The sequence below is a fragment of the Panthera pardus genome, unplaced genomic scaffold (assembly GCF_024362965.1).
Source record: "Panthera pardus isolate Hobbes unplaced genomic scaffold, ASM2436296v1 HiC_scaffold_8, whole genome shotgun sequence".
Classification (NCBI taxonomy): Eukaryota; Metazoa; Chordata; class Mammalia; order Carnivora; family Felidae; genus Panthera; species Panthera pardus.
In genome coordinates, this window is record NW_026527013.1 from 129,521,525 (window position 1) to 129,545,234 (window position 23,710).

Below are 23,710 nucleotides of genomic sequence, written 5' to 3' on the forward strand. Positions count from 1 at the left end.
ATTGCTTTCAAAAAAAAAGTTTCTTCATACTTAGGAATTGTCACACATTAGTAGGGATTTAGAGGCAAGTATCTGCCTTACAGTAACAAAGGCAAACATCAAGCAGGAAAAAACCCTGACTGAATATAGTCTCAAAATCAGTAGACAGATGACAATGCACAGAGTAATGGAGATTCCATGGATAAACCACGTTTGGGGATATTTAGGTTGTAATTATCATTTTTCTCCAAGAATTCCAATGTATTTTGAGATAAAGTATTTTTTCCTTGTCCTCCAGAACACAAGAATGCAACTACTAACTTGAGAATAAACACAGCCTTCTTTTTACTGAGGAGGAAGAGGAAAAGGAAGAGGAGGAGGAGGAGGATGAAGAGAAGTAGGAGGAGGAGACAATGCTCTTCACAAACTGGCTGAAGCTTTGGCCTGACAGGATGATTCCTCCAAATACAGTGCCAGATACACCTAGAGAATCATATAATAAAGTGAGTGAGAACATGGGTCAGAAAGGTCTGGGTTCAGGGTGCCTGGGTGGCTCAATCTGTTGAGTGACTGACTCTTGATTTTGGACCCGGTCATGATCTCGTGGTTCGTGAGTCTGAGCCCTGCATTAGGCTCTGTAGGCTCTGCGCTGGCAGTGCAGAGCTTGCTTGGGATTCTCTCCCTTGCACCCTCTCTCTTTCTCTCCCCCTCTTCCCCTCCCCCCACCTGTTGCATCCTCTCAAAATAAATAAATAAACTTAAAAAGGAAAAAAAAAAGGTCTGGGTTTATATCCCTGGCTCAACCACTCAATAGCAGAGTAACTTCAGGCAACTTCTCTGAGTCTTGTTTCCCTAACCTACTAGTAGTTATTATCTCATAAGGTTCTGTGAGGCTCAATGGAGATAACAAACAAACTCAAAGTGACAGTGCTGGGTCACTCTGGTTAACCATAGCTCATTATGAAGCGGTGATGCTTCCACTTCAGCATGTAGCTCCCGCAGGAACCCGACTGGAATTGACAAATATTCCCTAAATATGCTATGTAGATTTCTGCCTTTGTTCTTACTACTTCCTCTATAATCAATGTCTTTTTCTTCCATCATTAACTACTGGAATTTTATCTTTCTCTTGACACTTTTGCAAATGCTACATCATAAAAGCCTCTCCTACCCTGTCCTTGGTTGTTATTGAAAGCTATTCACTGTGGGACCTTATGTTACTTACATAATACTTACATCTGGCTTTATACTTGTGTGTCCTTGTCATATTTTTCTCTTTAGACTGTAAGATCCTCGAAAGTATACCCTTACTTATCTTTGTAACCTCTTCAATATTTGCCATAGTAGGCCAAAAACACCTACTGAAGTGAATGTTTGAGAAGAGAGTATGTGCTTTTTCAGAGGTATGTACAAACTGGCAGAGATCCAGAAAAGTATACTTGAGCTCTTAGTGTCCTCCTTCAGTGTGGTCCAAATTCCACTGAATTTGACATATATGTTAGTTACTGTGTCTTAAAATTTTAATTGTTCCCTAGTTATTTATATAATTTCTTCCCATTTCCCCCATTATTTTGCGTTTATTTATACGTGGGTTGTGTTTCTAGAAATGAATTAGAATAAACACATTTTTGTTCTTCCAGCATTTCCAGAAACCTTGCCTTATTTTCTAAATAAATCCACATGGCAAATGTATATTAATTAAAATACTTCAATTCTCTCATTTAAACATCCAAGAATCTCTATCTAAAGCTATTTGATTCTAAAACTAAGTAAATTAACAGCCTACCTGTCATTTCACCCTATTTCCTTTTGTACTTTAAAACCACTAACACCAGTACAACCACAATCAATTAAAATAATATGGAAATAGGGGTGCGTGGGTGGCTCAATTGGTTAAGCATCCAACTCTTGATCTCGGCTCAAATCATGATCTTATGGTTGATGAATTTGAGCCCCCGGTCAGGGGTCCACTGTGAACGTGGAGCCTACATGGAGTTCACTCTCTCCCTCTCTCTCTGCCCCTCCCCGCTCGTGCTCACTCACCTGCACAGGTGCTTGCTCTCTCTCTCTCTCTCTCTCAAAATAAATATAAAAACTTTAAATAATAATAATAACAATATGGAAATAGGTGTATGGAGTATGTAAAACAGAATCAACTAAGGAATATGTACAGAATATTTAAAAACACTGAAAGCAGTTAAAGACTAAAAGGAAATGCTTCTCCTTTAACACACTAAAAATATTACTGTATCCAAAAAGCGAAAAAAAGGCTAATGGTAATCACTAGAAAGTTATTATCCTGCAACAATGTTAATCTTATAATTTGACTTCAGTAAGAAGTTTCCAGAATGATAGAATGATGTAGCACACCAATTAGTAGAAGCATAAGCTTTATCTTTCATGATTGTTCTGTTTCTTGAAGGAACTTAAAGAAGTAAGTAATTTACTATTGTTATTAACCTGATCAAGGTACATTATCATCAGAAGCTGCAAACTCTGCTAAAAGAGAAATTCTAATCTTATAACATGAATGGATGTCCATTAGGGATCATGTTAAAACCACCAACTTCATTTCAGTAGATGTCTTATCTCACATAAAGAATGTTGCTAGATATAAAGTGTCACTGGTTTACCTCTAAATGATCCAGTCCCTTCAGGAAACGGGGTGTAGTTTTAATAAAATGGGACTCATAAGTTTTTATTACATTTATAATGAATGCTTTTCAGTTTTATAGGCTCTTTGAAGGAGCAATTTAGTTTCTCTATTAAAACATGACTTTATATCTTTCACGACTCTCAGGTTTCAATTTTATGTTGCTACCACTCTAAATATAAATGAAGATATTGAAGTTTTAATAAAGGTATAGAGTTATTTTTACTGGAATATATGGGATGCAAGTTTACAAAATCACAGGGAAAAGTACAGAAGATTAAAATCTCTTTTTAATCTGATTCCTTCTCTCTTCTTTCCATCATACAAAACCTCTCAAAACCAATCAATGGTTATATCAAGGTATATAACATATTTAGGTATTAATAAAACAGGATTCATGATATTGCCTTTTCAGAATAAAGCATAATACAATCCTTTTACATTGACTTATTGGTGCAATAGAGAGTATACCACTGTTTAATTTAACTTGGTGGATCTTTAATCAGTCTTTTTATTATACCTAGCACATCCATATGAAATTGACAGACATACTGGCTTTATTTACATCATCTAGGTCGAACCCAAGCCCAACAGCAGGGATTATTACAAATGAACTAAGGGCAGATACAGGCAATTATGTTTGTTTACTTTCCCAACTAAAGAACCCATTATAAACCCAGTCCTATTTAAGAAGTTGATACTAAAGAAATAAGTAAGGCATTCTTTCTGCCCATTAAAAACTCACTATCTGCTGGAGAAAAGGGAGAAACAGATACACAAGCATTCATAATCCATTGTGATATGGCTATAACAGATATCTGTATCCAGAATAAATAATGCAGACCAGTAATGGGACCAGTGGGGAAGAGCAGCCAACTCTGGCTGGCAGAGAGAAGACTTCATGGAAGTGCTGCTTCATCTGGAACTTCAAGGATGACTAGGAGTTCACTAAACATATTAAAGACATAAAGGCTTTGTAAACAATAGGACGAACCCACACACGATGGCTAATCAAATTTAATGCCACTGCACAAATTACTATTTTAATTCTTACTCACTTTATTCAACAACGATCTCAACAAAAATACAGTGTTATGGTTAAGAAACAAGGACACTTTTCCCAATCTATTTTTAGATTAAGTCTTCCATAAAGACAACTCAGACCTACTCATACAATTCTGATTCCCATCTTAGCTTGTCTGGGTATTTGGGGACAATTCTTACTAATTTTTCTAAGGAAGTCATATGAAAAATCTAGCATCACACATGTTTGGAGGGCACAAAGACATCTTTTAAACACAAACTCTGCCTTAAACGGATATGCAGAGCATGCCTACATCCTATAGCTATATAATTAAAATCAATGTGTTGTCCCCAACTGACATTTATCATATTGAGGCAATTGCCTCAACTTCTAGAATGCAATCTTTATGCAATTTTTGGAGAATTATACTCTACCCAACCCATGTGACAAACTAGATATTAATCTCAAAGCACATCTTTCAAGAAGTAGCTTCTTTACTTGACTAAACATATTTCAAATGCTGTAATAAAGGTATCATTTCTAAGATAAAGAAGAATTGAGAAACAATCAGAAGTCCAATGAAGGATTTCTTCTTTTCCTTTAATATCAGGTTATTAACTTCCAAGATGACCACTCTTGGCAGAAAATATCAGTGCAATTAAAATCCACTAATGGAACTGAAATTTATCTAGAAAAGCAAACTATTCACTGGAGTGCTGGCCCCTATGTCTACCTTACTAACAATTCTCTGATGACAAGTTTCAAGAATCAAAAGTAACTGCACTTGTCATGCACTCATAGCTTCCTATCATGTAGAATTCATTGTTGGAGAAGTGTCTTCCTTTCTCCCATGGAAGCCTATCATTTAAACTGATTCTACTCCAAATATACCCAAAGGGGCAAAGAGGAGTGTCCTCACAGTTAGTTTCACTCATGAGCCCAGACAGCGATTCAAGTGCCTCTACTTTGTTCTAGGTTGCTGTGCTCTAATGATCGACAGTAAAGAGGATATGTAGAATTGACTCTTCACAGAGACTGGTTGAAACAGTGCTAAAAAATAGCATCAAAGGAAAACATTACATGAGCAGAAAGGGAGTTAGGGGAAATGGACTACTTCTCTTCAGGAATGGGATAAAGGGATAATAAGCAATTTTACTCAATGAACTCTAGTTGACCCAATACTGATTGATTAGTAGAGTAGAAACAGAGATGAGTGTGCATGGGACATTGGGGATTTGTAGATAGCTGGCAACATGAAACTCTTGAAAAATGGTGGATAGAAACAAGCAAGCAAGTAAGAAACAAAGAAATAAATCCATAGGCACCTACCATATTGGGAAACCAAGTAGAGATGACTTGAGAAGCAGTCTCTTGCCCCAAACTACAAACATGGATAATTGCGGGAAAGTAACCTAGACCCTTGCAAAAAGCCCATTTGTTATCTTAAAAAGCAGAAGTAAAAATTAAAATCTCCCAAACTAGAAATATATATTCAGATGCAGATACCAGGAAAATGAAATGGCTAATATTTAAAGGGGTATTTCATTTAAAATCAATTGATTCATGAAAACAAATGCTTCTATAAAAAGAACTCAATCATCTTAATAAGCAAGGCATAGGTTTTGTGTTGTCTTGACTGCATTTTTTCAAAAAAATCTTAATGAAGGTATCCTATATTTCAGGTACTATTCTTGGAACTGGGATACAGCAGTAAACAAAACAGATATACATTAGCACTTTCGCATCGCTTTTATTCTAACAGAGAAGACAGACAATAAGTAAACAAGAAAAATATACAGTCAGTCAAATGACAGTAGTGTTATAAAGCAAAGAAAGCCAGTGAGATAGGGAATATTGGGGAAGATGTTACTTTATTTTTTTAATTATTTTATTTATTTTTAGAGACAGAGAAAACAAGCAGGAGAGAGGTACAGAGGGAAAGAGAGAGAAGATCTTAAGCAGGCTCCATACTCAGCGCAGAGCCTGATGAGGGGCTCGATCCCACAACCCTGGGACGTGAGCCGAATCAAGAGTTGGACGTTCAACATATGTTTTTAAAGAAAATAAGTACTAATGTTACGTTACATTTTCAAAACTCAGTGTTTTGTGTTTTATTTTTTTATTAAAACTGGAAGAGCAAAGAAACCAAGAAATCAGATTCCAGTGCTACTTGCTCTGCCTCCATCTGACATGTAAAATAACGTATCTCTGGCTTCCTCTTTTCCATTTTCTGGAAGTAGGGGCATGGATCTGATAAAAAGAACCATAAAAACTAAAAGGATCTTGAGGATATCATGCAGTACAATCAGTAGCAGAGCAATGTAATCCCCCCAAAATAGCTCCCAATTGGTTGAAAAATCACTGAAATTTAAAACCTCTTGGAAACAATTTCCTTTCCTTGGGACCACATTACAGTGGTTACCCTTGCAAGAGCTTTGTTAGGAATAAGTTTAAAATAGTTACTTTAATAATACAAAGAATCTATACACTATGGAACTGCTGAATAGCCCAGACTCACTGATCAGTCATGCTCCTAAAGTCTATCCATCCTAATCTACCCTCAGAAAGGAAATAAATCTCACTTTAGAATAGTCATCTATCACCTTTTACAAGATCTGCATTTTAAAATATTATTCTAAAATAATATCATTTCTCTAGTGGATGAGAAATTATTATGTCCTGTCCAAGAATTCTTCAATGACTGAGATAAATCCTGCTGCGAGTAGCTTTGAAAATACTTTCCAGAGTCCACAGTGTGCACTGATGCAAATGTCTCACGAGAGGCATCTACCTTTAAAATGCAATTTACAATCCCCTTCTGTTTAAATAAATTACAATAGGAACTGCAAGTCATAAAACAAAAATCTCATTTTAGTTTGTAATAAACTCCAGTGCATATAGTCACCTCTGTATTAAAACACACATGAAAAAAAAAACTGATTAAAATAAAATATTCTGTTCATTTCTCCATGTATGGATATTCAATAATGCTGACTGATGTTTATTATGTTTATTATTATGTATATTAGCACATAAACATAAAGTAGCTATGTCTGATAATACTTCAATGATCTAAAAGTTCTCTTTTCCCATGAAAATTGCATACTTTGCTATCTGGATTAACAAAGAAGAGGTTATAAAAAAATAAAAATAGTAAAAAACACTATTTCTTGACCACCACCTACATATGGGTATCACACTGAATACTTTCATATAATAAGTCACCTACTCTTTACAACAGCCTAAGGGGTATATTTTGCCATTCCATTTTAAAGTTAAAGGAGGCTAAGAGAAGTTAACTAACCCACCCAAGATCACAGGGTAAGAGGCTAGGATTCAAACTCCAGTCTTTCACAGTCACCTGCCAGAATCTCTCCAAGAAAAAAAGAAAAATTCATTAGATCAGAATGACATAAACTGATGCTATTTTCTCAAAGAAATCAAATTATGAGATTACAATCCTTACCAAAGGCTTAATGCTAAAAGAACCTGAAGAAATAAAGCAAGCAGCATGTTTAATTAACTATTTTATGGACTATAAATCACATAGTTCTGAGATATCTACAATTCTTAAGAGTTCTGAGACATCTAAAAGTAATAATAATGTCTATATTATGTGTTCTTTACTGTAATAAAAATTAAATTTAAAAATGGGTAGAAAGAAAATATAATAATCTAGATTTAGGTCTCATTTCCAAGTTCCTGCCTCACTACTACTACCTCCTAAAAGTTTTGCTTATTTTTATAGAAAAAAAAAATTTGAAGGAAAAGGTAAAGCAAACAAACAGGAAAAACAAAAAAACCCTCAAGACCAGAATTTAGGTTTCTTGCAGGGAGACTCTGAGAGTCAGACATTTAGTAAATAGAAGTACTCTGTGCACCTCTATGCAACACACACAATGCAAGGTAGGAAAAGCAAAAAACAAACAAACAAACAACAAAAAAGATGAGTTCATAACTTTAAAGAAGTCCTGTTTGACAGGAAAAAAGAGACTAAAAACAATCAAAATAGAAAATATTAAGTACTATCTGTGTAACAAGATTACGTGAGGACAGAAGGTTTTGAAGGTTTTGGAGGAGATTCTGAGTCAAACAGTATCCCTGATGGTTTTTTCAGACAATGGCTTTCGTTTTTAAAAGAGTTTATTGTGCTGTTCTCATTTTCTCAAAGCAAATTTCCCTGGGTAAATAGAACGGGTCCTCCAGTGTCTGTGCTCCACTCTTTGGTGACATGCGAAAGCTTCACGCATGAACCAATCCTAAATCGCATCGAATTTTACTTGCTTTGATTTCTCTCATTACAGGATTTCTTCACAGTGTCAAAAAGAAAAAAAAAATACCCACTTTCAAAAGCTTTGACGTGAATAATGACAAATACCAAAGGTACAAAATTGACATAATCAAGTCTTTTTCATCTACCTAAAAATGCTCTTACTGGCACAGTCATTACTTGAACATTGCTGCTTAGAAGGTCTGTTTGTATTTTTTTTTTTTTTCTTAAGGGTATATTGGGATGTAAGGTGTGACTATAAAGTACTAAGACTGAATTCTTTCTCACAAATACATCAAATATAATACATACATATAATACAGCAAGTACCATACATCAAATGAGTGCAGCCCTTCGAAGTATTTTTGCTGGACAGGCTATATATCTATTTCAAAGGCAACGTCACTGCACTTTTAGAACTTCTCTGTGGTGACTGTCACAGAGCCAACTGACCAGCTCTTCAGGGAAATAGGTCCCACTGAAAGTCACCGGACATCATAGGTCAAAGATGTCTCTTCTGTTAGCCAAACACATACTGTTCTCTCCTTCTTCCATCTTTACATCTTTGATTTCATAAATGAAATTTACAAACTAACCACTTCAGTATACAATGAATGACATTAAATTACAATAAATGACAACAACAACAACAACTAAATACCAGGAGCTTTACACACTAAAAAAAAAAAGGTCAAGTCAGAAACTGTGGCCCATGCTATTTTTGCTTCCACTCTGCTCTCTCTTAGCTGCCACTGCTGCGGAGCTGAATCTAATCCTATATAGAGTTCCACAGAGGAGCCCATGGGAACAAGCTGAGGTTGTTGATGAGGGGGCCTTATTTGATTCACATCAGGAATCAGACTAGCTGGGGTGAGTTCATTTGGGCCCTGCTTGCATTAAGTGCCATTACATAATAAGACAGGTAAAACTGGCTGGCAGTCTTTCTGCATCATCTAGAAGTGCAATCAGTCTAAGTGGAGAACTGCCTGTACAGCTCCAAGCCCAAGTGCATACAACAATTAAAACATGCTATGATACACAGTGTTAAATCTACAAAGATAGCCCAGTGACAGGAAGTCTGTTTTCCTAATGATACACTAGACTGCTTTCAAACTAACTCATATTCTGTCTTATTCTTGCACAGTTGTGATTTTAAAAAATATATAAAGTTCTGCACATCTCACTACTAGTCAAGTCCAGAGGTTATTCATTGCAACTGTCTTAGCACACTAGATCCTGCTTGCTTTAATTTAAGCCTATTTCTTCTCTATCCATCCAGAGGAAACAAACAAACAAACAAAACCATGATTCTTTTTATATCCCTTCAGGCAAGTAAGTGCCCCTTAGCTTTCCAGCTCTCAGTTACATATGCCCAGACTTGCTAGGCAATTTTCCAGTAAAGGTACTTCATCCAATAAAGGTAGGGTCTATGTTTACGCTCTTTTCGGACTAAAGTAACCCAACCAGTGACTCTGATCTTCTGATTTTTGAAATTGGAGCATTGCCTTAGAAGCTTATTCTCATATCGTTTAAGCAAAAGAACAATGAAAAAGAACAGAACCAACAAACAATAAGTCTCATCAGGAGAGACCTAAATTTTCCTGAGGGTTTACTCTTAGGCTCCTGATGGGCACACCAAGTAAGAAACTTCCAGTAGACAGATAAAAGAAGGCCAGAAATTGCCATTTACTATTCTTCCAATGTTTCTGAATAAAAGTACCTTTTACAAAAAAAATATTTTAAAGATATTTAAGGAAATTTACTCTCTGATTTAAACTTGAGGATATCTCTTCCTGCTTTGGAATCTATAACATGAAACTTTTTCTCAACAGATTTCATCTAGTAATAGCCTTTTGAAAACTATCACTGGGGTACAGCTTTGGTCAAAATGTACACAAAGCACCACTATAGATAAAATTTACCTTGGAGGGGATATAGAATGGTAGCCAAGTACTTGGAGTCTGAAATTGGGTTGCCTGGTTTAAACCCTTCAATTCAGCCGCTAACAAAGCAAGCTTTGTGCCTCAGTTTCCTCATGGGAGACTGACCTATTACACAGGGTTGTAAGAACTGAGATGATAAACATAAAACACTTACTGTGGCCCCTAGAATGAAGATTTCAATTACTGTTGCTCATAATTAAGCTGAGTTGCATGTCATTGCTCACCCTAGTCATTCCCAGACTTCAAAGAGACTCCTTAAAATATAAAATAAACTATTTTTCTAACAACAGAAAAATCCTTTCTGTTTCAAAAGATTAATCTGACTCCATCAGCCTTTTGGTTTGTTCTCAAATTCAGCTTTTCACTCTTTGCTGTTCTAAGAGCCACCATTACTTGTTACCTATCCTCACTATCCCTCATCCCTACAGTGCTCAAGACTTCACATATCTGTCCTCCTTCTACTGCTCTCAGCTCAAAGGGTCTCCTACCAAATTATTATCAGCCTCCAACATTCAATTTGTGCTCTTTTTTTCAGACTTCAGTCAGGGAGTAATGGCCTCAGAGTCGGTTACAAAGTTTTATATATTCTTTGCATCACTCAGCTCTGGTCTTAAAGGCTCATGGCAAAACATTCATTTTGACCATATCCAATTTTGTTGCTATTTTAACAACATCCCCTCAGGTGATTAATCATTCAGGAAAAGAACAATAAAGTAAAATTTTCATTGACATGGTTTTATTTAATAATTTTAACAGTCCAAGTAATGGCATTGGTGAAAGCAAGAAAGCTTTGGTTCATAACACAGCTCATTATTGATTAGAATTCCAAAATCAAAGCAAGTCCCTAATTAATAACCCCTTTAAATTATTTGATTCTGTGGCTGAATCACCACATTGATACTTATTCATTTAATTATGCCCTGGCCCAGAGAACTGACATTTTTACTGGCAGGTTATGAAATGTTTGTTAAAGCTATGAAGTCTAATTACAAAAGCCTTCTTTCAGAGACTCACAAAGGGTAGAGAAGAGTGAGGAAATTATCTCCCTGCTGCCAAAGGAAGTTAAAAAATAAATGAAAACCTATAGGAGTGAATCAGATGAAAGACACTTGTGTAGGTGGTTTAGAGCACATACCCGTATGTGAGGCTGGGCAAAGAACACAGAGCAGAAAATGCAAAGACTGTTCTGGTGCCATCCTCGGGGTCTTTGTAGAAAATGTTAAAGTATTTATTTTTCTTTTCTTCAATGGGGTTGGCTGTAACTGAAGCTTCACGGCTGTTAATATGTTATCATTACTCAAATAATTAGACTCGGGAGCAGTAGATTTTTTTAATTAGCTATCTCAAAGCAAGTACCATTATAATCATCTAATTATCCTTTGAGGCAGCTTATGCACAAATGGTTTTAAACATTCACTATGTTACTACTATGGGTGCTGTTTCCATATGTATCGTTTAAAACTAATAGCGTTTATGAAAATACAGTGATGAGAACCTAAAGGGCATGATATTTTTTTTCAAAAAATATTAATTTTCAGAAAGTAAGAAATCACTAATTACATTTAAACTCGAAAATTAATATGTAGTTTCATCCAACAAAAGTAAAACTAATGTTCATCTTCAATTTATTCACATACCAATCAAGCCTAAAGGTATTTCTTAGCCTAAATGCCAAACATTTAGCTATATTCAATCAACAAGATTGCTTAGCTAGATAAATAATTACCATTTTTATCAGGAAAAGTTGCCTTGCTATAATAACACAAAGTATGGTTCAATCAGCCTTTAAGAGCAAATGACTTTTTAGAAGATCTAATTGTATTAGACAAGTCTCTAAACAATATATTACCTGACTATTCTAGCAACAATACAGAAGGGTATTCAAACTATAAAATAACTTCCCTTCATTTATCTTTATAGAATGCACAAATATGACATCACAAACCTGCCCAGAAATAAGGGGGTAGGACAGTTATAGGCAGACCTAAGAGTTTGAGTCAGGTAAAGAACCAACTCAGGTGTTGGTCTCTAGGCTCCATGCTACCTGCTTTTCCAATCTGCAAATGAAGGCCAAGTGTTCCTTCTGTCCTTTCAGATTTCAAGCAAGGTGTTTTCTGCCAGGAGTGAGGGATCAATGCCTTCTTCTTTTTCTCTCTTCTAAGTAACTCCTTTTGGTTGAGACTTTGTTTATTATGTTCTTGCCTCCCTGCCTCATCTTTACTAAAGTTATCTCAGCCTTGGCATTTCCATAACAAGAAACCCCTAATATAAGGATTACTAGAAATTTAGTTAGGACATTTGTCTTAACAACTACAAAGTTCTTTTTTAAAGAAAGAACACTCTTCCAACATGATGTGACTATCTCTATTCATCAGTTTGAAGTTTCCAAGCCAGGTTTGTTTCAGTTTCTAAACTGAAAACTATAAAATCTTACAAAATTCATCTAATTTGCTCTGATGTCTCTAGGTAGAAGCCTCTTCAACCAGGCAGATAGGTGTCCATTAAGATGTCTTCTCGCTGCCATAGGAGGGAGTATTTCTCTTTCTCTGTGTCTAAATATATTTATATAACACATTTTTAAGTTTGTTCATTTCTCTAGTTTCACCAACCGGTCAACATATAAGAAATACTGCATGTACCTATACTTGTATTTTTAATCATAGTACTGCCCTTTAAGGAAAGATCTCAAGGAAAACAAAAATTGCCCTTGTACCATGATAGTAGCATGAATATCGAAGTGAGAATCCCCATAAAGAAATCTTCAAATTAACAAAGAGCAATCTTCTTCTCAGAGAACTGAAGCATTAGTCAAATAGGAAATAATACTAGAACTTGAGAATCCTGTGATATGTCCCCCAACAATATATATAGGGACAAAGCCTCTAGCCTTACCTAGATGAAAAGAGAAAGGGAAGGAGAGTAAGAATTTTAAGGTAGGCAGAAGTTAGCTGCTTCCTTGCAAATAATAATGATAATAATAATAATAAATTATATATATAATAAATTCATTCTATATATAAGACTTGGTGCCATCAGAGAAGGAGATGAGGAAATAAAAGAAAATTATAAGTACTTCAAGACAATAACAGACAGGTGCTATAGGAGTTCAGAGGAAAGAAACCATATATGATTGTCCTGATGGATATGAGAGCATTTCAGATAGGCCCTAAACCATGAGTTGGATTTTAACCAAAGGAGATAAGATAGAAAATATCCCAGGGAAGGCTTCAGTGTGCAACTACAGGAGCAAAAGTGTGGACAGAATAAAGCAATGGCTTATTCAGGAAAAGAAATGAAAGAAGGTAGGAAAGAAGGAAGACACTTTGAGTTCAAAGCATGGAATGATTCAGTGGGAATAATAGAAATACAGTCGGAATCATAGGTTGGGCGAGATCACAAAGCTATGAACATTAGGCTCAGTCTATTTTATTCCAAATTAATGGGGACCCTGAGAAGTTTTTTAATCAAGGGGATATGATCCAGCCAGAGAAATGTCATATATTTTTAAAGCATAATATGAAACAAGGAGAAAAAATGATTATTGAAACACAAATCCTAAACGAATTAGAACACAAAGGAAGAAATAAATTTGGAAAACACAGTGGTTTCATTCTTGGACTGGATAATGGGTTCATGGATTTTCATTTTGTTACTATGCTGCATATGTACACACATACACAAACACGATTTACATGGTAGGCTGTACATATTATTTCCTGTGTCCAAAATATTAACATGTATTGTCATATTTTAAATTTAAATTATTTTGGGATACATTTTCAGAAATGACCTAACTGGGAAAATAAATGACTATAAAGGAAAGAGAAGAATGATGATTCCAAGTCTAGGAGGTCATACATATCCTGTGTCTAGGAGGTCATACACATTAACTGAAATAAAGCAGATGAAGTCTGGTGAGATATCGATGAAAAGAAAGCTAATCAACAGCTAAAAATAAGAAAATATTACATAAAGAAAGCTAAAAATAAGGAAGAACTCGAAAGAAATATTACGATGGAAAAATATAGATTTAGCAATATTTAGCAGACTATTAATATAGAATCAAAATTTTTTAAAAGGGAAATAAGATCAAAAGGGAGAAAGCAGAGACAAAAAAAAAAATTGGAAGAGAACCTAGAAATTCAAATGTATAAAAAGTCAAAAAGGAATCCAAGCAAAAATATGAGCAACAGGCAATGAGGGAGAGGAAGGAGATGGACCTAGGGAACCTGAAGCTAAAGAAAAAGGGTTTAAGAAGAAAAAGCTGGTCAATAATGCAAGAGAGTTCATGGAAGAAAAACAGGAAGAAAAAGCCACTGAACTCAACAATGTGTGGCCCTGCAAAAGCAGCCATTTCGGGGTGTCGGGCGGTGGGGGTGGGGTGGACGTGGTGAGCACAGCAGGACACAAGGCAGGAAGAGGCGAATGGGCATGTGTAAGAGGGAACAACTTCCACAGCGACTTTCTTCCCCTTTGCAAAATCTGATAGTGAATGGCAAGGTTGAGACGTGGGGACCTGAGGAGGGATTATGAAAGAGGGGGGAACTCTGCATAATGACTTAGTCAGAGGAAAGGAAATAGTGGAAGATACAGGAGTGAGGGGAAAATCACTTTTCAAGCAAGATCATAGAAGAAGGTAAAAGGAATAGGCTAAAAGCCTAGGGCAATGTTAGAGGCAAAACAAGAATGGCGAAGGATTTTATATAAAAATACTTGGTTGTTTTTAGACAATTAAAAAGATGGTGTGCTAAGAAAGGGTAGATAGAAGGTTGCAACTTAGAGGAAGTGCATGGCATGGAAGCAGCCTTTGTGAGATACTGAGATTGATTTATCAAAAGGACACACTCCAAATTGCAGGCATTAACCACATCATAACATCCTTAGACTAATCTTTCTTTGGTCCAGTTTTTCTCTAAAGGCGCTATAACTGTCGATTCAATTGTTCCCTGGGATTTTATAAATGTTCACCAAGAGAAAAAGACTGTCTTCTTTCTAGGCAACTGAGGTAAGACTATGTATATTTGAAGATACTGGTTACCGTGTGCCCATATGAAAGTTACCTCCCATAGGAGAAAACAAACATAGAGAAGCACAGTTGGAAAGGATGGGACAAAGAGGAAGAAGAGGGAAATGTGACAATAGCATCTGAGCACATGGAGTTTCTCTGAGGTCAGTTTCACCCCTGGAGTTCCCAACTTGATGAGTCGATAAACCACCCTCCAAATTTCCGAATCCATCCCTTGAAATGTTAAGCTAATTTGATTTAGATTTCTGCTTCTGGATATACAAGTGAGTTATGATGCCCAATGCAGTCTGTGCAGTGCAAATGCCATCCCAGCCACTAAGCACAGTAGTTGTAGAGGTTGGGGACTGTTGCAAGAGGGAGTTGAGGAGAGGCGAGGGGGAAGCCTGAAATTAGCTTCCCAGGAGGAGAGAAAAAAATCTGGTATCTGCTCTGATACCATTGTCTCTGCTTCATGGCACACTCACTATTCCAAATTCACTTAAAATTTATATGTAATTAGAGACAGTCTGTGCCTCACCTTTAATACTCACCTCACCTTTAATACTTAACTATATAAACTAAGACTGACCTGTGCTTCTGTCTAGGCATATTCCACACAGCACATTTCTCAAGGGTCAACTGGAGGTCACATATTGAAATGAAAATGATTTCTTCAACTTGCTCTCACCTTCCTTTTTAACCTAGTCATTTAGCCAATTATTATAATACAGCCTGTTATTCCTGAAAAACACAATTAACTAGACAAGCTAAACCATGATTTGAAAGGTGTTCTCATTAATAGAAGTGATATTAGAGAGGAAAGACATGAAAAGCTTGAATGAGGAAAAATAAGTACAGATCTTACCTTTAAGGAGCTTGAAAATTCAGTTAAGAAAAAGTAGCCATCCTTACACTGAGATTTCTTTAATGAAATTCTTAAAGTCCAGAAGAAAACTATTCAAAATTAGATTAAAAAGGTTCTATGTTTATTGCCTTAATACTCAAGCCCAAAATGGAGTAGAGAATGCCTTGATTGTCCAAATCACTACATCTTTACTCAAGTGTATTGTTGGTGATGAGTCTCTCTTTTTCTTTTCTTTTTGTTTAGAAGCACTTACTATGTGCCAGACAGTGTCCTATGGGTCATGTATTCATGTATCCTTTCATTCGACCTAGTAATCAACCCTACAAGATAGGCACTAATTATTTTCTTTTTACAGAGGACAGCACTAAGGTAAAGAGAGATTATATAACACCTCTCAGGCCAGAGCATAAGAGGTGGAGACAGAACTGTTGGGCCTCAAGCAGTTTGATACCAGGTCTAGGGCTCTTAATCAGTGTGCTCTGTTTCCTTTTGTACATGAGACTGTATGTGTGGAAAAAAAAAAAAAAAAAAAAAAAAAAAACAAGCACATAATAGCAGAATGGAAAAATATGACTCTAAATGACAGTTGGAAAAAATACATTGTTGGGAGTGTGGAAAGAAGAAATCCAGAAGATGAGAACGGAAGAAACAAGGATGCTGAGAAGAACACAACAGCAAGCAGCATAATGTGGTGCCCTCGTAAAATCCTGACAGGTGAGTAGTGAACCAAAGAATTGGACAGAAAACCAGGATCTTCTTTTGGAAAGTCTTGCAATAATAGGCTTAATTAATTTATATCTAATTATGTATGAAGTAGAGGTTTCATGATAATTTTTGAGCACAGTGATAGGATTTTCTCCTTCACTTTATGAAAAAAGTATCTGGAATTCTGGATAGGGAGAACCAGAGTTAGAAAAGTCACTTAGGGACTAAACTATAATCCAAGTGAGATAACAAGGACTCAACACTGTATCAGCTGACACAGAAAAAGGCAAGACTTAAAGGCCATAAACACATAGGATATGGTGGAGGGAAGGAGAACTGAGAGAGTGTAAGAATGGCAGGGGCAAAAAAAAAATTGAGATGTAACTTATCCCAAGATGGGAACCATGGCTTAAAAAAAAAAGAAAAAGAAAAAAAGGAGGGGGGCGGGCAGCAAAGCTTCTTGGAGGAAAAGAAATCTTGAGTGAGACTTGCTGAATGATTAAGAGCTGGCAGAAGGAATGGAAGAAGGAGGAAGCAGAGATGTGAGGGAGAAGGGGAAAACTGCAGTAATTTGAGAAGGAGGACTAGTATGCGCAAAGACCTAGTGCCAAAAGAACACCCTGTGATGAAATAACCACAAAAAGGGCCTTGGGAAAAGCTGAAGCATGGATCAGGAGTTGAAAGGGAGCTTACAGGCCTCAGCCTTGGGTGTTGATGGATCTGCATTCTGGGGCTCTGCCATTAATATGATTCAGCTGTTCTTCGTGTGCCTTCTCAGAGTAGAAATTTTATTTTGCCTTGGCTTCTTCCTGAACACTTCCGCCCCTCACACTGCATGTTTTCATCTCTGTCTCATAATATCTTCTTCCTCATCTATCCATAGTTTCTGTTTCACGGCCATCTGCTACTTTGTGGCATTCTGTCAGCTTTGTTTCAACTGTTAACTCTTTTCTCTTGATCTGTCTAAACTCCTCCTATGTTTTAGTCAGGCTGTGTCACAGGGCCAGTGACCTAGAGCTTGAGTATCTTTGAAATAAGTGCCCATTCCCAAATCAATCATCTGTGGGGTAATTTGATTCAAACCATGGCTGTTTCCTCCATTTCTACAGTTTTCTCTAAAACCAAAAAGTAATCAAATGGCCAAAATTAAATTATTCTTAATTTGCAATTCTATGGCCACAGAACACCAGGGACAGTATAAAAAATGACTTGAATCACACAAATAATGAAGAGTTATAAGTCTCCATGTTTTTCCAACATAAAACAGATCAATAGGGGCGCCTGGGTGGCTCAGTCGGTTAACCGCCTGACTTCGGTTCAGGTCATGATCTTGTGGGTTTGTGAGTTCAAGCCCACTTCTGGCTCTGTGCAGACAGCTCAGAGCCTGGAGCCTGCTTCAGATTCTGTGTCTCCCTCTCTCTCTGCCCCTCCCCCGCTCATGCTCTGTCTCTCTCTGTCTCAAAAATAAATAAACACTAGAAAGAAAGAAAGAAAGAAAGAAAGAAAGAAAGAAAGAAAGAAAGAAAGAAAGAAAGAAAGAAAGAGAAAGAAAGAAAGAAAGAAAGAAAGAAAGAAAGAAAGAAAGAACAGATCAATAGGTTGTGACCCTTAGAACAGAGACATATTTTTTCAAATACATAAGTCAATTAAAAATAGATAGTGATAGTATTTTGAAGAGACTTTTTTTTAATAAAAACTCTTCATCTTTCACCCTTTGGTGTCCACAGTACTTTCCAAAAATATCTTTTCTTGCTTATTTAGAAAATTCTGTAAGAAACACTGAAAACAAAGTTTGTGGTAATAAGTCAGTAAAAATAAAGAAATCAAATCAATAATCCCCTCCTTTACAATCCTTCCCGTGCTTCAATAGCATGTTTATTTTCAACCCAATAAAGTAATTTTTTTTCAAATTTAAGCAAAAGTTTAAAGCTTACCTAAACAAAATATAGGACATTAGGAATTTCCTGGAATATTGCTCAACATTTAAAAAAGAATCTAGTGCAATGTTATTTAGCTTATCAGGATCTCAACACACACCTAAGAAAAAGAGTTTAAAGTACAAGACCCAAAGTGCAGCCACAGGCCACGTCTGGCTCAGAGACTTGTTTTGCTCAGCCCACAACAGTGTGGGCAAAAATGTTTTTTGATGAACTGCATCTCTCTCTCTCTCTCTCTCTCTCTCTCTCTCTCTCTCTCTCTCTTGCTCTCGCTCTCTCTGTGTATGTATGTGTGTATGTATGTATGTATGTATGTATATTCTCTTTATGTGTGTATGTATGTGTGTATATATATTTATATGTATATATATATATGTATACACACACACACATATATATATATTTGAACAGACTTTTATGTATATATATGAAACTATATATATATTAGAAACTTCAATAAGAAATCCAAATTTCAGTCTTCTCCTAAAAAACAAATTAAAACAGAACAAAAAACTAGAAGTTCTTGCAAATGAGGCCTGCAATCCCCCATGTCAATAACCACTTTGAGCTGAGTAAAAAACTATACTTTCTAGTCCTGGCATACAGACACAGATTTGTCGCAGTCTCCACCACTCTTCACTGTTTACCACTGGCCCAAAGTGGCTATGGTTGCCTCCACACAGACATTATAAGTGTATCAGAAAAAAAAAAAAAAAAATGAAGACAAAAATAAATAAAGAAAACAAAAGTACTATTTCCTCAGCATTGTAGGTACTTTCCAGATCACCTACACGAGCCACTCCATTCCCAGGAGAGCCTCCCATGCATGCATCTGACCATATCCTCCCTAAGGTAATTAAGTGTCTTGCTCAAGTCAAAAAGCTGCTAAATAAAAGACCCAGACTTGAATCTGAATCCTCAGATCCCAAATCCAGTGCTTTGCCAGCGTTGGTACAGCTAATACTGCCAGCCAAGTTGTTTCTCCCAAACAGGAATTATGAAGATATTCCAGTTTATGAATATAGACATTTTTACATCACAGGATCAAATTTACTCTATACAACAGGCAAAATAAGTAAAGCATCCATTTAGTCTACCTCCTAAAACAATATATATCTCTCCTCTCTGAGTTCCCCTCTTATTTCCCTCAACAATAAAAGAAAAATTAGATACAGAAAACATTAAACCACCCACCAATAGGCACCTATGAAAGAAAAGAATGTCAGTCTTGAAGGAAACCTCCCAAGAAAACTTTGGCAAAACATTACTGTTCTCCTTTTTTCAGAAACTTCTCTACTGAAATTCCATTCTCATTCTTTCTAATACAAACCTAACATTGGCTCTTACACAAAATGGTTGAAGTCATCCTTTTGTTCCTTCTACATTTCTCATCTGTAAATGTGCTCATCAACTTGTCAACCAGACTGTTAGAATTTATACTTAATCTTCACATTCCCTCTCAGCTGAAATTTTCTCCTATCCCTTAATAATTTCCTATCTTGATTACTATAATTTCTTTTATATTGTCCTCTTGAAATTCATACTCTTTTATGTCACGTAGGGCCAGAATATGTGGCTAAAATAACATTTCCCCCCAACCGTCCCTCTTTTTCACAAATGCATTTTCGCTTTCTCTTATAAAATTCCAATTCCCCTCTAAATTACTCTGGATACCTCGTGGTAATTATCTTTTCAGTCATTAGAGCATGGAGTCACACATCACCAATTTTTTTCATCTCACATTCCTTTCATGAGGTCCCAAGCAGATATTCTTTGAGGTATTCTCTTTTCACGTGCATTGTTTTAAATGGTGCCTATCAAGGCAGAAGAATGGGAAATCACAGGAAGGACTAACCAAATCTCCTTTTCTGTCTTCCCTCAGAAAAGAGGGAGTGGTTCAAAGTGTATTCCACATTTTAGAATTGCTTTGAAATTTAATTTGGGGGATATTCAAATAAATTGGAATTTGCAAGTAAAAAGTTTCTCAGATTCAAATATCTTTTGGGCAAAAGATAAGAAGTCCAATTCTACTCTATGAGGCACTAAAAAAGGCAAATATTAGAAAACTATATCATGAAAAGAACATCATGTAAGGCAATAAGACTTTCAACTTCAGAAGGCTTGGCTTTATGATTTTATATCCAGTCAACCACATAAGCATTTTGAAATTTTTCAGTGAGAAAAACAACATCTTTGAGAGGAAGGGGAACAGGAGAAAACACATTTTATTAAATGCATGCAGATGATTTAGTTCATACAGATATTTAAAGTAAAAATCCAAAAGGCACATTTTAATTTTCCCTTTGTGAATTTCCAAAGGGAAAAAAAATGAAGACATACGTTCTTATTACCCACGATGTTCCCCCATTGACCGATTATCTTTTGGTCTCTCTCATTCTCTCTCTGTCTTACACACACAGACACACACACACACACACACACACACACACACACACACACACACACACAGACATGAGTTACAATGTTCCTGGTTGGGAATGTTTTTCTCCGCTCTATGATCTACAGTGAATCTTTGTCCTAAAGCTAGTCTTCCTTTTGGTATTAGAATGCAGCCAGGAGCCCAGCAGAAGAGAAAGAGAACCAGTTCTGGAAGCTTTCTCTTTGTAAGCATAAAGAAGACCCCTCCAAAAAACAACAAAAGCAACATTATTCCTAACATCAGTGGGCTTTAGCCATCATCTGACCCTCTTCATGTGAAACTGTTAGAGGTACAAGAGATGGGTATTCACCTGAGACACATCAAACCTGGTGCTGAAGCTGGGACTGGGCTCAGCTCCTTGGGAAGCATTAGGCCTACAGAAGAGCTGAGTGCTTCATCAAGAAAACAGGGTGCTGTAAGGAAAGAAGCAAAGGGAAATGGATGCTGGGTAGACAACTAACCAATGGCCATTGATCAAAATGAAAGTTGTAATGAAATTTTTTACACTTTCCTTTTTCTCTTTGTAAACAACAAAGCTAGCTATACTCTGATTAGCAGCAAATTACAGTAATTGCAGGAAAACTTTCACCACAAAATCATAAAGCTGCAAACTACTCATTACAAGTAAAATTCAAATGCAAGGCAGAAAAACTATTAGACAGGAAATAACTATTAACCATCCCTACATACTCTAGAAATCATACATTTTAATATAAAACTAAATTTGATGATTTTGGGGTGTGTAGATCTCTACTATTAACTGAAGACCTTCAATATCTCTTTTGGGGTGGTTGGGAGGATGTGGTGCTTAGAAAGCTCAGAAGCAACAGTATTTCTGATTTTGTTTTCACTTTTCTTTCCAAAATAGTAAGCTAAAGAAAATGCTATCTCCTGGTTGTACTTTCATAACCAGTAGAACTCAAAGGACTCTAAGGGAGACAGAAAATTTCACATAATAACAATAATAAAAAATTTCTCCCTTTAGCCAACCTTTCCCCATGTGAAGCTGATTTAGCCATACCTCTATGGTTTTATAAATAAATATCCAAACATAAACAAATATTCCAAGCTGGGAACGAAGTCTCTGCTCCTGTCCTAGAGTTTTCTTGTACCCGGCATCAACCAGACCTGGTAAACCAAAGTTTTACAAGTCCTACCAATTTCTCTGTACACCCTTTTAAGCTGTTCAATCCCTTATGAATGTCACATTTCTTACGAAAATAAATGTCTTCCTCTTGAAAGAGCTGCAAATCAAGAACACATGTATCTGTGCTATTATATGCTATATTTGCTACATTTAATGAGACCAAGGGATGAGCTTTCAGCATAATTTCAGAAGTTTTATCAGTTTTTTCCACTTCAAAGTCAGAGGAAACATAAACAAAATGTCACCTATCCAGTCTTAAAAGAAACAACAGAAATTGTCCAAGGCTTATATCTTCAGCTAGATCTAAAATATTTTCATTAACCCAACAGCAGTGAAAGTCTCTACTGTTGAAAGATATCCAATTAACCTAGTTTATAAACTGTAAGGTTGGAATTCAGTCAGTTACTAAAATAGTTGTTGTTTCTAATTAATTATTTCAGGGTGACCAGTTGTAGGCCAGAGCTATGTGTGTCAAAGTCACTCACTTAGTTAGCAATGACACCAACGGAAATTACTTTCCTATGAGAAGTTCTGAAATCTAGGCCTCTGGCTAAAGCCAGTTATTGCAAAAGAGTAATAAATCTTGAATTCAGTGGCCTGTCCCTTCTAATACAAAATAATGAATACTAAAAAACAAACCCAAGGATGTGCTTAAAAGTTGATATAACAAATATTTCTGTAACTTAGAATATTCTACACAAGTTAAAAAGTCATCTGTGTTGACCCACTAAAACTAAAGAAGGGGTTAAGGAGGTTATGAAAATAATTAAGGATATATGGGGATTAGGCTAGAGCAGAAAAGACTACATTGCTGACTTACTAAATCAAATGGTGATGTAGGTTCTAATGGTTCATTTTAGCTTTTTAGCTGTTTACTATCCCAAATTATTTTTATATTGAAATTTCTAAGTTATAGTACTTTATCTTCTTTAATTTTTTTTTAATGTTTACTCACTTTGGGGAGACAGAGACAGGGTGTGAGTAGAGGGAGGGGCAGAGAGAGAGGGAGACACAGAATCTGAAGCAGGCTCCAGGCTCTGAGCTGTCAGCACAGAGCCTGATGCGGGGCTTGAACTCATGAACTGTGAGATCATGACTTGAACCAAACTTGGATGCTTAGCTGACTGAGCCACCCAGGTGCCCATAAGTTATTGTACTTTAAATACCAGACTATTGAAAGAATTTTAAGCCTCTTTATAGAGTCTGGAATACTGACCCAATAACAATAAATCACAACTATTTGTTGTTGTTGGTGGTGGTGGTGGTGTTATTGTTGTTAGAGGCACGGTTTCTCAAATACACTGATTTTCAGGCCTTTCCCAGGACCTGGTGAACCAAAATATCTGGAGTTGGAACCTAGAACCCTAAACCTTAAACAAAAGTTCTAAATTTAGTTTGCACTGGTTTGAGCTGTTGTTTTTGCCACGGCATAAGTTTTAAGTAAAGAGTTAGTTTAACACAAAAAATTGCCCTCCTGATGACTTGGCATTAAGTTACATGTCATTCAAATTGAATCTTCATTCTTTTTTTTTTTAAGTTTATTTATTTTGAGAGGGAAAGAGAGAAAGAGAGAGAGAAAGAACAAATAGGGAAGGGGTAGAGAGGGAGAGGGAGAGAGAGAATCCCAAGCAGGCTCTATACAGACAGTGTGGAGCCTGATGCAGGGTTCAGTCTCACAAGCAGTGAGATCATGACATAAGCCAAAGTCAAGAGTCAGATGCTTAACTGAGCCACCCAGCCGC

General features: G+C 36.3%; 1 protein-coding gene across 8 annotated transcripts in view; it reads right to left on the reverse strand.

The window, feature by feature from the left end:
- Window positions 1–23,710, reverse strand: part of IMMP2L (inner mitochondrial membrane peptidase subunit 2) — an 882,864-nt gene that overhangs the window by 533,572 nt on the left and 325,582 nt on the right. Inside the window, exon 5 of one of the 8 annotated variants that reach the window (XM_053898371.1) lies at window positions 21,204–21,234. The exons of the other annotated variants lie outside the window; for them this stretch is intronic. Coding sequence (XP_053754346.1) covers window positions 21,219–21,234 — 16 coding nt within the window. The 3' untranslated portion in view covers window positions 21,204–21,218. Of the gene's footprint in view, window positions 1–21,203; window positions 21,235–23,710 lie in introns of those variants that run through there. 8 annotated transcript variants of the gene reach the window in all.